Here is a 13,222-nt window from a genome sequence, read left to right on the forward strand (position 1 = left end):
GCATCAGATTGCAGCAAAAGGCTAGGAGTGAGTGCCGTTGAATGGCATTGCAGAAACATGCATAGGGCTGTGTTTTACTCTTCCATGCACTGAAATCCTACACACGCTTCCCTTTTGCATAGACTCACATTGGATTGAACTGTCAGAATAATATTATTCTAGTCACTATGCAGATACCAGAACAACAACAAAAATGTGTTTACTTTTTAGTGTCCTGATTTCTCCACAGTGGCCCAATAGCCCTTTAGAAGTTTAACTCTTATTTAGTGTGGAGTGACTTTCTTTTCTTTTCTTTTTTGAAGGGGGTCTACTTCTTGTGCATCTGGTGAAGTTTGGTTTGAAGTCTAAGAAAGCTCAGCATGGTTGGCCCAAGACATGTTGCTGCTGAAACAACATTTGGCACCTGATTTGGCAAATCAGCAAATAGGTCTGTCCCTCCCGAGCAATGAAAATTGTTGTTGGTTGGTTACATACCACTCCAATCTCCAAAAGCAATGCAAGATTCCAGGGGCATCCCTAGCCATTGATGAGGTTGGCTCTGCCAAGGGCACAGGTAGGTTCAAAAACTGTGATGTTGCTTGGCTTCCCTCCTGCTGCTGCTTTTACGTTTAAGAATGCAGTGGTGCCTCTAGTTACGAACTTAATTCGTTCCAGCGGTCCATTCTTAACCTGAAACTGTTCTTAACTAGAGGCGTGCTTTCACTAATGGGGCCTCTTGCTGCTGCTGTGCCACTGGCACACGATTTCCGTTCTCATCCTGGGGCAAAGTTCTCAACTCAAGGTAACTCTTCCAGGTTAGCGGAGTTTGTAACCTGAAGCGTTTGTAACTTGAGGTACCACTGCAGAACTTCCCTTGCAGGCTGCAGCCAGATCTTTTACAGAAAGCAGGCCTCACTACAATGTTGCAACTTGCCTATTAACACCTTATACCTTAGGGTACATATTTGTATCAGACTTCCTACTGAAATAAAACAGGCGAGCAAGAAGCCCAGAACTTTATTTTAATGCCCTGAAGGATGACTGGGGAAATATTAGCTGGAGTCTGACACTCATTCATTTATTGGGTTAAGGATGGGGGATCTCCCCCACAAAAAACTTAAGACAAATAAACCCCACATAGATACATTGAAACCAAGAGGAAAGATAAATTTAATAACAATTATCCTTTCCTGACACCTGAATTGGCTCCCTGAGGCTCCAGCCTCCCTCTGCCTAAGGGCAAGACCAGACTTGTATGGACATAATTCAGTCCTTATCAGGACAGCTGTAGGCAATTTTATCCAGAAGCTAAACCCCCTTGAGATCAACGGAGCGCAATCCCATGCATGCCTACTTAAGCACGCGCTTCTCTGTTTCTAAGGACTTAATAGCCAGGTATAGAATTGCAGCTTCACTTCCTAGTACGTATATTTAGGACTGGAGCCCAAACTGCCTCAGATAACAGGGTGATCGTATAAGACCTTAATCCCTAGTATTCTACAGATTTTGGACTCCAACCTAGGTTGCCTCAAATAGCCTTCGTCTCTAGCGCATGTATCTAGGATTGTAGCCCAAGTACAGCGCCTTCTGAGCTTTAGAAAGTGGGCTGCGTTCCACGTGGCGTTCCCTCTCCTTTAAAAAGAAAACTCTCCCTTCCCCGTCCAGTTCTTCGTTTCCTCCTTTCGTTCAAAATCGATCCCAAGGGAGGGTGGGCGGGTGTGTGTTTCTCTCCGGCCGGAGAGAGGCGGGGCGTCGCCTGGTGGGCGAAGGCGAGGTGCGAAGCAGCGTCTGTTGCCCTGGGCGCTCGTCTCCTCCGCCGGCTCTCTCGTCGGACAGGACGGGGAGGCGGAGGCGGCTCCGAGCTGCAAACTCGGCGTGGCTGAGAAGGTGGCGGGAAGGGCGCGACACAGACGCGCACAGAAGAAAGTTCGAGCAGAGCCACAGGGCAGCCCTTCTCCATGGAAGCCTCGCGGCCCGGACCTGACTTCGGGGCGCGCTGCGCCAGGAGCGACGAAGCTCTGGTGCTTTAGACTGGCCTCTCCTCGGGCGGAGAGGCGTCTGCGCGCAAGCAGCCATGGGCGACTTTGCCGAGGAGCAGCAGCAGGCGGAGGACGAGGCGGGCTGCGACTTCGAGCCTTTGCCTGCGCTCTCGGAGGACGAGGTGAGCGTGGCCCGAGGCGAGGACAGAGCAGCCCGGGCGCCGCGCGCAAACTTGCCCTGGACGGTCGCCTCCACCCTGCGCGCCTTCCAGCTCCAGCTTCCCTCCCCGCTCGGCTGCTTTCTGTGTGTTGCGCTTGTCTCGGGGCGGAGGGTGGAATCGCCCCTGCTAGGCCACTCCGGGGATAATGGGCTCTGGTTGACCTGCGGTTGTTGCCCTCCCGTGTTGTGGGAATGTAACCTAGGTACCGCATTTCCATGGCCTGACAACCGTTGGCCGCTATTAACCTTTCGGGGAATAGGCAGCAGCAGCAGCAACTGGTCAAAATTGCTCCATAAAGGCGACTGGCTGAGCCCAGTCCACTTTTCAGTGAAAACTACCCCACATGCCTTTTAGAAAACCAAAGCACAAAAAAGTGAACCTTTGGTACAATCAGTTGAAAAGGAGATCTATTAAACAAGTTTTTTAAAGTAGGTAAAGAGAGGCTGCATTCCTAACATCCTTGGTTTTTTTTAAAGCCTCATTGAAATCAATGGTTGCTAAGTAAACACAGAGATTGAATCAAGCGGGTTTAATCCCTTAATGTACGTAGAGAGGTTGCAGTCCTAGCAAATCTTGTTCTGAAAAAGCCTCGTTGAAATCCCTGGCTGCTTCATAAAGGTAGAGGATGACTTGTGACCTCTAAGCAAAGGGGGCTGAATCCCATAAAGTCAGCTGCCCCTTTGATCCCATTGATTTTAGTGGGAGAAATAAGCAGAAACTTAACTCTCACAGAAGTCAGCGGGTCTTACACTGATGGAGTGTGCCCAAGTTTAGGGTCAGTTTGAAACATTGGTATCTTTCCAAAGTCATGGAAGATAGCTCAGCTGGTTAGAGCATGGTGCTGATAATGCCAAGGTTGCAGGCTTGATTCCTGTATGAGACAGCTGTGTTTTCCTCCATTGCAGGGGGTTGGAATAGATGATCATCAGGGTCCCTTCCAACTCTCTGATTCTAAGCCTAATTTCACTTTTTAAACTGTGCTGAATTACCTTCTGTGTATGTTACCAGTCTATATTAATACAAAGGCATGTGCTTTGAGAAACTGAATTTTAGATACTTCAGTAAAGTGCCAGTATTATTACCTTCCATAAAAGGCCTTTAGTGCAACAAGATGTGTTCATCAAACTCTAGACATGTGCCAAAAAAAAGCACATAGGAATATAAATGTGGTCTTCCACTTGTACTGGAAGTAGGTGGGTTTTCATTCAGATCAAGGCATTCTTTGGTTTATCGTTTGCTCATTAGTAAAAGATTTTGCTTTAATGAAGCAGAGAAGAGTTAGGGCAGTATCCAAGGCCAGTATATTAAGCTAAGTATTTACCCAGAAATGTCAAAAGGCAACTTTGAAAAATGAATGTCAGTGTGAGAATTATTATTTTTTTAAAAGCATGCATTCATTTTTTGGGGGGAAATCAAGTGATAAACCTGTTCGTTAGCTTGCTCATAAGGAAGTATTTTTTGTTGACAAAGTACATGCAATGTCACAAACAGCTACTTTGGAACTGCTTACATTGAGAAGTAAAATACTGTAACCATTGTGAGCACCAATCAAGTTAATACTGGATATTAACATAAAGTAGGTGTTGTTGTTTAGTCATTTAGTCGTGTCCGTTTCTTCATGACCCCATGGACCTCACCCCAGGTGAGGTTTGTAGCAGTATTTACCTCCCCCCCCCAATGAACCTTTGGACATTTAGGAAAGGTTTAATATTTTTTATAAATGTGTCTCATTTTCTTTTAGCATCATAGATGAGTAAATAAATACACACCTCTCTCATCTTGGATTATTGTTAATTCCATGCATTTTTCATTAGTAACAAGCTATTTGGAGGAAGGGAAGGAGATGGAATTATTTCATTTTTCCTGTGCTGCTCATTCATAGCTGTGCCCCACAAGCCCTGTGCTGTGTCATTGACAATCACCTTAGCAACTGTTCCAGATGAAATACATTTTGGAATCTGTAGACAGCTTCAACTAGAGAAAAAGAGCACCACGGACAGTAGGGGGGAGAATTAAGAAGAACAGGAGAGGAATGGAACAACTGGAAGTCACCATAAAAGTGCACTGTGTGAAAGAGACATGCGTCTTCTAGATCTTTTGTCCTAGAAAGCCTTAAACTTGCTGGAAACATGTTGGGTTTGTGTATTATAGATTATATTTGACACAATTGGCTACAAGTAATGTCAAAAAATGTGGAGTAATTTATGAATTCATGTCTTGGCAGGAGAACGTGTCTCTTGCTGATGTATTGTCACTGCGGGATAGCTGTCTCACTGAGGAAGATGTCTGGGCTGTTTGCTTGGAGTGTAGCCAGTCTCTGAAGAGCATTGCCCATTCTGCAATCTTTCAGACACTTTGCATTACTCCTGACACTTTGGCTTTTAACACCAATGGCAATGTATGCTTCATGGAGCAGATCAGTGGTAAGTATTTATGCTCCTAGGCAATTCATTGCAAAGTGCAAAAACTCACGCTGAGAGGATGTAGTGAAACATTATATTCTCTCCATCAGACTTGTACATGGATTTTAATTAGATTGGAAACTGTAATTTCTTAATGCAAGGATGAGTGTCAGCCCACGTAAAGCTAAATTAGGATATATCAACTAATACTGTATGTTCATTTAGTTGTTACAGTGTTGAACAAAGGTTTCCAATTCAAATTTTAATAAGCTTTTAGATTTGATTCACTGGGCTAATCAATATCTTCCAAAGGATCTACATGATGATTGCTGCCATACACTTGTCTCAATGTGCTTTAAATCTAAGGAGAGTCTTACAACTAGGAGAGGATGTGAGGAACTGAGGAGGAGATGCCCTAGTAAAAACTGATGTAGCTGGCATTGGCAAAAAAAAATTTAAACAAACAATAGGTTACAGCCTTACGCAACTTACTGTCCCTCCAGTGAATTGGTCTCATACTTGTTGGAAATAATGATGGCTAAGAATTAAATTCCAAACTATCTCCATATTCCATTAATCTGTATGCTGAACTACTATTGGCTAAGATGATCAGAGCAATGTTGCCTCGCCTCAGTATTTCTAAACATTATGAAGAAGAAGGCTGGAGGTAAACAAGAAGGCTGGATGCAAAGCTGGGTAACATTTAATCCTTCCGATGTGGCAAGAGGAAACCTATGAGGAAGTGGAGGTGATGGGGAGACATGGTTCTCCAGTAGGTGAGAGGAATTGGGAATGTTCTGTTAATATAATTGTGTCCTGAAATGCTCATCCAGCCAGCAACAGAGAGTATACTCTGTTTTGGAGGTGAGGACTCTTTGCAAATATGGAGAGATGGGGTTAAAAATGAATGTGATGTGGGGAGCTGCCTGTAAGCAACTGGAGGAAGGATGGATCTCTGGAACCTGTCTGCTTGGAACTGAGGAAGAGAAGGCACATCAGAGCCAGCTTCTACTCTTCTGAGGCCTTGTGCAGATGGGCAAGTCAGAAGTAGAGTTGAGGGCTCCACCACAGATGCAAGATGTATTGCCTTTTATTCTGGGTAACTATGCTGGCCTTGAAATTAACTACCTGCCTTGGGCAAGTAACAGTAATTTCTAAGAAAGTAGCTTTCTCAGGTTATGTGACACAAGATAAATGGGGCATATAACTTTGCTTATGTACTGGTAAATTTTTCATACTGTCCATCAAGCTATACTATATTAGCTCATTGGTTTTATTTTCATGTCTTGTATTTTTTCAAGCACCTTTAAATTGGGTCTAGCAGCTTGCAATACAAGATTTAATGGCTTCAACATGGATTTATTATCTGTCTAGCAGCATCTCAAAACTCATTGTAGTAAATATGTAGTGGGGGCAACTATGTCTACTCTGTCATCAGAGGTGTTCTCTAAATGTTTTTGGGACTACTGACAAACAAGGTTGCAATCCTGGCACTGGTTACTTGGGAGTAAGCCCTAATGAATTCAGTGGGACCTACTTCTGAGTAGACTTGGTTAGGATTGCAGGTGAGGAACCTATGCTGTCTTGATATTGTTGGCAAGCAACTTCCATTATCCCTAACAATTGGCTATATTGACTGAAGCTGATAGGCGTTGGAATCCCAACAATGTTGGAAGGGCCACAATTCCTATAGGACGGAGATATAACCTCTCTCACTGATGTGCCATTTTATATATGAGGATGTCTGAGATGGGTGGGTAGGAGGAAGAGGTAGCATCCTTACTCAGCATAAAATAGTGCAGGGAGATGGTGTTGGTTGTTGGTTTAGTCTTATCTGGAGTTTCCACATCTGGGACAAGTGTGAGAAATGTAGTATGGACTTGTCCCATTTTTGCTTTCCCCCCTGCAAAGTCAAGACCTCCTCCTATCACATTTGTTTTTCTTATTTGTCTAGGTACAACTTCCTCACTAATTCTAAGACTGCTGTATAAATATCCTTGCGACCCTGAACTAAGACATCAGTCTTGTTTTTCCTCTTTGCTGTTTCTTGGACTTTACATTTGATGAAAAGCTTAGCGTGGAGAGGATTTCAGATTGCCATTTCTGATTTGCCAGAACTTGTTGTTTAGTCGTTTAGTTGTGTCCGACTCTTCGTGACCCCATGGACCAGAGCACGCCAGGCACTTCTGTCTTCCACTGTTTCCCGCAGTTTGGTCAGACTCATGTTTGTAGCTTCGAGAACACTGTCCAACCATCTCGTCCTCTGTCGTCCCCTTCTCCTTGTGCCCTCCATCTTTCCCAACATCAGGGTCTTTTCTCTTCTCATGAGGTGGCCAAACTATTGGAGCCTCAGCTTCACGATCTGTCCTTCCAGTGAGCACTCAGGGCTAATTTCCTTAAGAATGGATGCGTTTGATCTTCTTGCAGTCTCATGCATTTGATCTTCTTGCAGTTCTTGATCTTCTTGCAGTCTCAAGAGTCTCCTCCAGCACCATAATTCAAAAGCATCAATTCTTCGGCGATCAGCCTTCTTTATGGTCCAGCTCTCACTTCCATACATCACTACTGGGGAAACCATGGCTTTAACTATACGGACCTTTGTTGGCAAGGTGATGTCTCTGCTTTTTAAGATGCTGTCTAGGTTTCCCATCGCCTTTCTCCCAAGGAGCAGGCGTCTTTTAATTTCGTGACTGCTGTCACCATCTGCAGTGATCATGGAGCCCAAGAAAGTAAAATCTCTCACTGCCTCCATTTCTTCCCCTTCTATTTGCCAGGAGGTGATGGGCCCAGTGGCCATGATCTTCGTTTTTTTTGATGTTGAGCTTCAGACCATATTTTGCGCTGTCCTCTTTCACGCTCATTAAAAGGTTCTTTAATTCCTCCTCACTTTCTGCCATCAAGGTTGTGTCATCTGCATATCTGAGGTTGTTGATATTTTTTCTGGTGATCTTAATTCCGGCTTGGGATTCATCCAGCCCAGCCTTTCACATGATGAATTCTGCATATAAGTTAAATAAGCAGGGAGACAATATACAGCCTTGCCGTACCCCTTTCCCAATTTTAAACCAATCAGTTGTTCCATATCCAGTTCTAACTGTAGCTTCTTGTCCCACATAGAGATTTCTCAGCAGACAGATGAGGTGATCAGGCACTCCCATTTCTTTAAGAACTTGCCATAGTTTGCTGTGGTCAACACAGTCAAAGGCTTTTGCATAGTCAATGAAGCAAAAGTAGATGTCTTTCTGGAACTCTCTAGCTTTTTCCATAATCCAGCACATGTTTGCAATTTGGTCTCTGGTTCCTCTGCCTCTTCTAAATCCAGCTTGCACTTTTGGGAGTTCTCGGTCCATATACTGCTTGAGCCTTCCTTGTAGAATTTTAAGCATAACCTAGCTAGCGTGTGAAATGAGTGCAATAGTGCGGTAGTTGGAGCATTCTTTGGCACTGCCCTTCTTTGGGATTGGGATGTAGACTGATCTTCTCCAATCCTCTGGCCACTGCTGAGTTTTCCAAACTTGCTGGCATATTGAGTGTAGCACCTTAACAGCACCATCTTTTAAAATTTTAAGTAGTTCAGCTGGAATACCATCACTTCCACTGGCCTTGTTATTTGCAGTGCTTTCTAAGGCCCATTTGACTTCACTCTCCAGGATGTCTGGCTCAAGGTCAGCAAGCACACTACCTGGGGTGTACGAGCCATCCATATCTTTCTGGTATAATTCCTCTGTGTATTCTTGCCATCTCTTCTTGATTCTTCTGCTTCTGTTAGGTTCTTACCACTTTTGTCCTTTATTATGGTAATCTTTGTACGAAATGTCCCTTTCATATCTCCAATTTTCTTGAACAGATCTTCCCATTCTGTTTTTTTCCTCTATTTCTTTGCATTGCTCGTTTAAGAAGGCCTTCTTGTCTCTCCTTGCTATTTTTTGGAAATCTGCATTCAATTTCCTGTATCTTTCACTATCTCCCTCACATTTTGCTTGCTTTCTCTCCTCCTCTATTTGTAAGGCCTCGTTGGACAGCCACTTTGCTTTCTTGCATTTCCTTTTCATTGGGATGGTTTTCGTTGCTGCCTCCTGTATAATGTTGCGAGCCTCCATCCATAGTTCTTCAGGCACTCTGTCCACCAAATCTAAATCCTTAAACCTGTTCCACTGTGTATTCATAAAGGATTTGACTTAGATTGTATCTTACTGGCCCAGTGGTTTTTCCTACTTTCTTCAGTTTAAGCTTGAATTTTGCTATAAGAAGCTGATGATCTGAGCCACAGTCCGCTCCAGGTCTTGTTTTTGCTGACTGTATAGAGCTTCTCCATCTTTGGCTGCAGAGAATATAATCAATCTGATTTTGATGCTGCCCATCTGGTGATGTCCATGTGTAGAGTCGTCTCTTGTGTTGTTGGAAAAGAGTGTTTGTGATGACCAGCTTGTTCTCTTGGCAGAACTCTATTAGCCTTTGCCCTGCTTTCTTTTGAACTCCAAGACCAAACTTGCCAGTTGTTCCTTTTATCTCTTGACTCCCTACTTTAGCATTCCAATCCCCTATAATGAGAAGAACATCCTTCTTTGGTGTCAATTCTATAAGGTGTTGTAAGTCTTCATAGAACTGGTCAATTTCAGTTTCTTCAGCACCAGTGGTTGGTGCATAAACTTGGATTACTGTGATGTTAAAAGGTCTGCCTTGGATTCGTATCGAGATCATTCTATCATTTTTGAGATTGCATCCCAATACAGCTTTTGCCACTCTTTTGTTGACTATGAGGGCCACTCCATTTCTTTTACGGGATTCTTGCTCACAGTAGTAGATATGATGGTCATCATATGTAGTAGATATGATGTCAGAACTTAGACATGCCTAAATATGGTCATTGAAACAGCTGTCCAGCACCTTTACATTCTAAGGGGCCTTGCTTGCATACAACCAGAATTCTGTTTTGAAATTTCTTGTAATGTGAAAGGTCGACTGTCTTAGACTTTTTGATACTTGTTGGTAGGAACTGAAGCTAAACAAATTGAACTGATTTACTCAGAGCTGAAGCCTTTGAGATCTCCAGCAAGCTTGTTACTACCTATTTGTTCTCTGCTTTCTCTTTCTTAAAAAAATATTAATTTATTTAACAACCATGTCAGAATTTCAAAATCTCCAGTTCTCTTCTCAAGTTCATTGATGATGTCTTTCTAGATTGCGTTTAACTCTGATGTAATTGTTGAAATGACAAGAGAACAGAATTTGTGGGTAGCATTGCACGGATGGGGTCCTCTCTCCAATGATTCAGTAGCCTCAATTGAGTGATTTGTTAAAGCATGAATTGAGCAAGTCTGAAATCCTCAAGCACTGCTCCTTGGATGTTTTTGTTTAAAAGGAGATGTCTCTGTCTTGATTTGTCCATTTCACCCTAAATTTAACTTGCTGATAACAAAGTGCTCTAGTGTTGAACTTGCTACTGTTTCTAGGTGCAATATTCACCCATTTCAGTTTTGCACCTAGAAATATTTCATTCATTTTGTTTGTATGGTTCTTTTCCACACACAAAAATCATGCTCAGAGCGGCTTGCAACAAAGAAACACATGCATTTCAAACAAACACTACAAAAACAATTTCATGATAACGTAGAAAAGCAGTATCAGTAGCAATTTTGGAACATAGCAAAACAAAAATAATAGCGTACTAACATAGCAAAACAACAACAGAAGTAGTAATTTACCAAAGAGCCACATTCTAGTACTATAAATATGAAAAGATTACTTAAGCAACATGTAACATCCAATAGTAAAAATAACAAGGCAGTTTCACAGATTCACCACACTCCTAAAAACACCCCTCCCATGATGTTACTCTCAGCCCCTCTCCTGCAGCAGCAGCTTATAAGGCTTCCAAGGGCAAAGAGGGGGTAGCTGGAAACACCCCTCCCATGATATTGCTCATCACCTACCCACCTGCTGTGTGTTTACCCTTAGCAACTGAGACTGTTAAGTTCTTTTTGAAACCTGCTTGCAGCCTTAGTTCCTTCTGTCCGCTGTTGTCATTATCATCATCATTATCTCTGGAAATTGAAGATTTGTGTGGCATAAGTGGAGACTAAGGCTATGTCACTAGGTGAACACTTGGATCCTCTTTCACTATAATTTTCCCCAAATTATGAATGGGTGGGGGGAAATACCTTCCTATGCAGTTAAGAGTATTCATGAAAATTGCCTCCATACTTTTGATCAGACTCTTTTTCCTAAATGAGTCCCACCCTGGTTGATAGAGCTCCAATTTTAAGCATAGATACTGCTTTGCTCGTATTGTGTTATCAAACAAACCCAACAGAGTAATTGTATACTTTGGATCATACTTTGTTTCTGAGGTTGTGCTGGTGGGTGACTAGGATCAGACCATGAACTAGTGTGGTACCTCAGGTGTGCCACTTCCCTGCTGGGGAGATAATTCACTATGGAGATACTAATAAATTAACTGGAAGATCCTGTGTCTGTCTTTATGCAAGGTCTCTCTGACCCTGTAAGACAGAATGTGCTAGAAATATCTTCCAGAAGAGCCCAGAGTCAGCATCTTAAGATCTGGAGTCTGTAAGAATCTATCAGTCTGTCAGCCTTCTTCTTCATCCTTGAAATGGATTGATGGCTTTTAACCTTCAAGATAGCTACACATGACAAGGATTAAGTAGTTTGCAGTTTGTTTTTTCCCATTAGGCACATGCGATGATAAGGTATGTCTTTATCACTCTTATTTGAGATATTAGTAATTCCCTAAATAGAATTACTAGTGAGTTATACAGAACACCTTTACAATGCCATTTTTAGAGAGGAAATATTAGGAAGTAATTGTATCTGTTTTGTGTGATTTTTTTGGGCAATGCATATTGCTGCATTTATATAATTCAGTAGTCAAAAGCTGTTGAATCTACTCTATAGATACTGGAAGGATTTTTAAAATTTTGTTCTTGAAACATTCTGCTTGAATGTATTCTATTTTAACTTCTTACTCCCTGCTTCTTTTTAAAGATGACCCAGAAGGTACCTTTGTGCCACCAGAGATTGATGAAACTGGTAACACATTTGAGGTAAGTAATGAAGTTTCCATGTAACAACCTTGTGCTTCTATAACCACAAAGAGTTTCATAAAATATTGAATTTTTGATTATTCCCCAAAATGAATGTCTATATGTTCCCCCTCCCTTGATTTTGGTCCCCACATATTTTAATACAGTGGTACCTCGGGTTACATATGCTTCAGGTTACATATGCTTCAGGTTACAGACTCCGCTAACCCAGAAATAGTACCTTGGGTTAAGAACTTTGCTTCAGGATGAGAACAAAAATTGTGATCCAGAGGCACGGCAGCAGCAGGAGGCCCCATTAGCTAAAGTGGTGCTTCAGGTTAAGAAGAAGAAGAAGAGTTTGGATTTGATATCCCGCCTTTCACTCCCCTTCAGGAGTCTCAAAGCGGCTAACATTCTCCTTTCCCTTCCTCCCCCACAACAAGCACTCTGTGAGGTGAGTGGGGCTGAGAGACTTCAAAGAAGTGTGACTGGCCCAAGGTCACCCAGCAGCTGCATGTGGAGGAGCGGAGACACGAACCCGGTTTCCCAGATTACGTGACTACCGCTCTTAACCACTACACCACACTGGCCCCAAGGTTAAGAACAGTTTCAGGTTAAAAACGGACCTCCGGAATGAATTAAGTACTTAACCCGAGGTACCACTGTATGGATCACGTACAGATTTTTTTTGTTGTACTAACAATGACTTCCAAGAAATTAGTCCTTCATTATGTACTGAAACAAAACAAAACAAAACAAAACACTGTTTGGCAGATAAAAGTAGTGGTTTGCACTAAGCACCAGCTCTTTTAAACTCAGATTTTTCTTAATTTGTTCAAGGGCTAATTCTGAATTTTATTTTGTTGTTGTTGTTGTTGTTGTTGGAGGAGGAACAGAGCACGCCAGGCACTCCTGTCTTCCACTGCCTCCCGCAGCTTGGTCAAACTCATGCTGGTAGCTTCGAGAACACTATCCAACCATCTCGTGCTCTGTTGTCCCCTTCTCCTTGTGCCCTCCATCTTTCCCAATATCAGGGTCTTTTCCAGGGAGTCTTCTCTTCTCATGAGGTGGCCAAAGTATTGGAGCCTCAGCTTCACGATCTGTCCTTCCAGTGAGCACTCAGGGCTGATTTCCTTCAGAATGGAGAGGTTTGATCTTCTTGCAGTCCATGGGACTCTCAAGAATCTCCTCCAGCACCATAATTCAAAAACATCAATTCTTCGGCAATCAGCCTTCTTTATGGTCTAGCACTCACTTCCATACATCGCTACTGGGAAAACCATAGCTTTAACTATATGGACCTTTGTTAGCAAGGTGTTGTCTCTGCTTTTTAAGATGCTGTCTAGGTTTGTCATTGCTTTTCTCCCAAGAAGCAGGCGTCTTTTAATTTGGGGTCTGAATTTTATAGCAAATTATAAAATGTACTTGGTATTTTCTATAAAAATAACTCATGATGGAATAGTTAATTTAGTCTTCTGGTATAATGAACTTACCAACTGATGTCTGTAGCCTAGTAGTTCATAAATGTTCTTTATTCTTGAGCTGAATTAGTGGCGTAATTGTTTCCATTGATTCATTAGCCTCCCTGATCAGACACC

General features: G+C 42.6%; 1 protein-coding gene across 10 annotated transcripts in view; it reads left to right on the plus strand.

The window, feature by feature from the left end:
- Window positions 1–423: 423 nt before the first annotated feature.
- KNDC1 (kinase non-catalytic C-lobe domain containing 1) overlaps window positions 424–13,222 on the plus strand; it is a 79,061-nt gene continuing 66,262 nt past the window's right edge. For 4 of the 10 annotated variants that reach the window (XR_014220267.1, XM_082224873.1, XM_082224876.1 and 1 more), the window contains exons 1-3: window positions 1,098–2,140; window positions 4,404–4,602; window positions 11,587–11,645. Coding sequence is in view for 8 of the 10 variants with exons in the window: in XM_082224873.1 (XP_082080999.1) it covers window positions 2,054–2,140; window positions 4,404–4,602; window positions 11,587–11,645 (345 nt within the window). In the remaining 2 variants the exon portion in view is untranslated. Of the gene's footprint in view, window positions 554–1,097; window positions 2,141–4,403; window positions 4,603–11,586; window positions 11,646–13,222 lie in introns of those variants that run through there. The other 6 variants (XM_082224869.1, XM_082224871.1, XM_082224870.1 and 3 more) reach the window with 4 other exon arrangements.

The sequence above is a fragment of the Podarcis vaucheri genome (genome assembly GCF_965113315.1).
Source record: "Podarcis vaucheri genome assembly, chromosome: 5".
NCBI lineage: Eukaryota > Metazoa > Chordata > Lepidosauria > Squamata > Lacertidae > Podarcis > Podarcis vaucheri.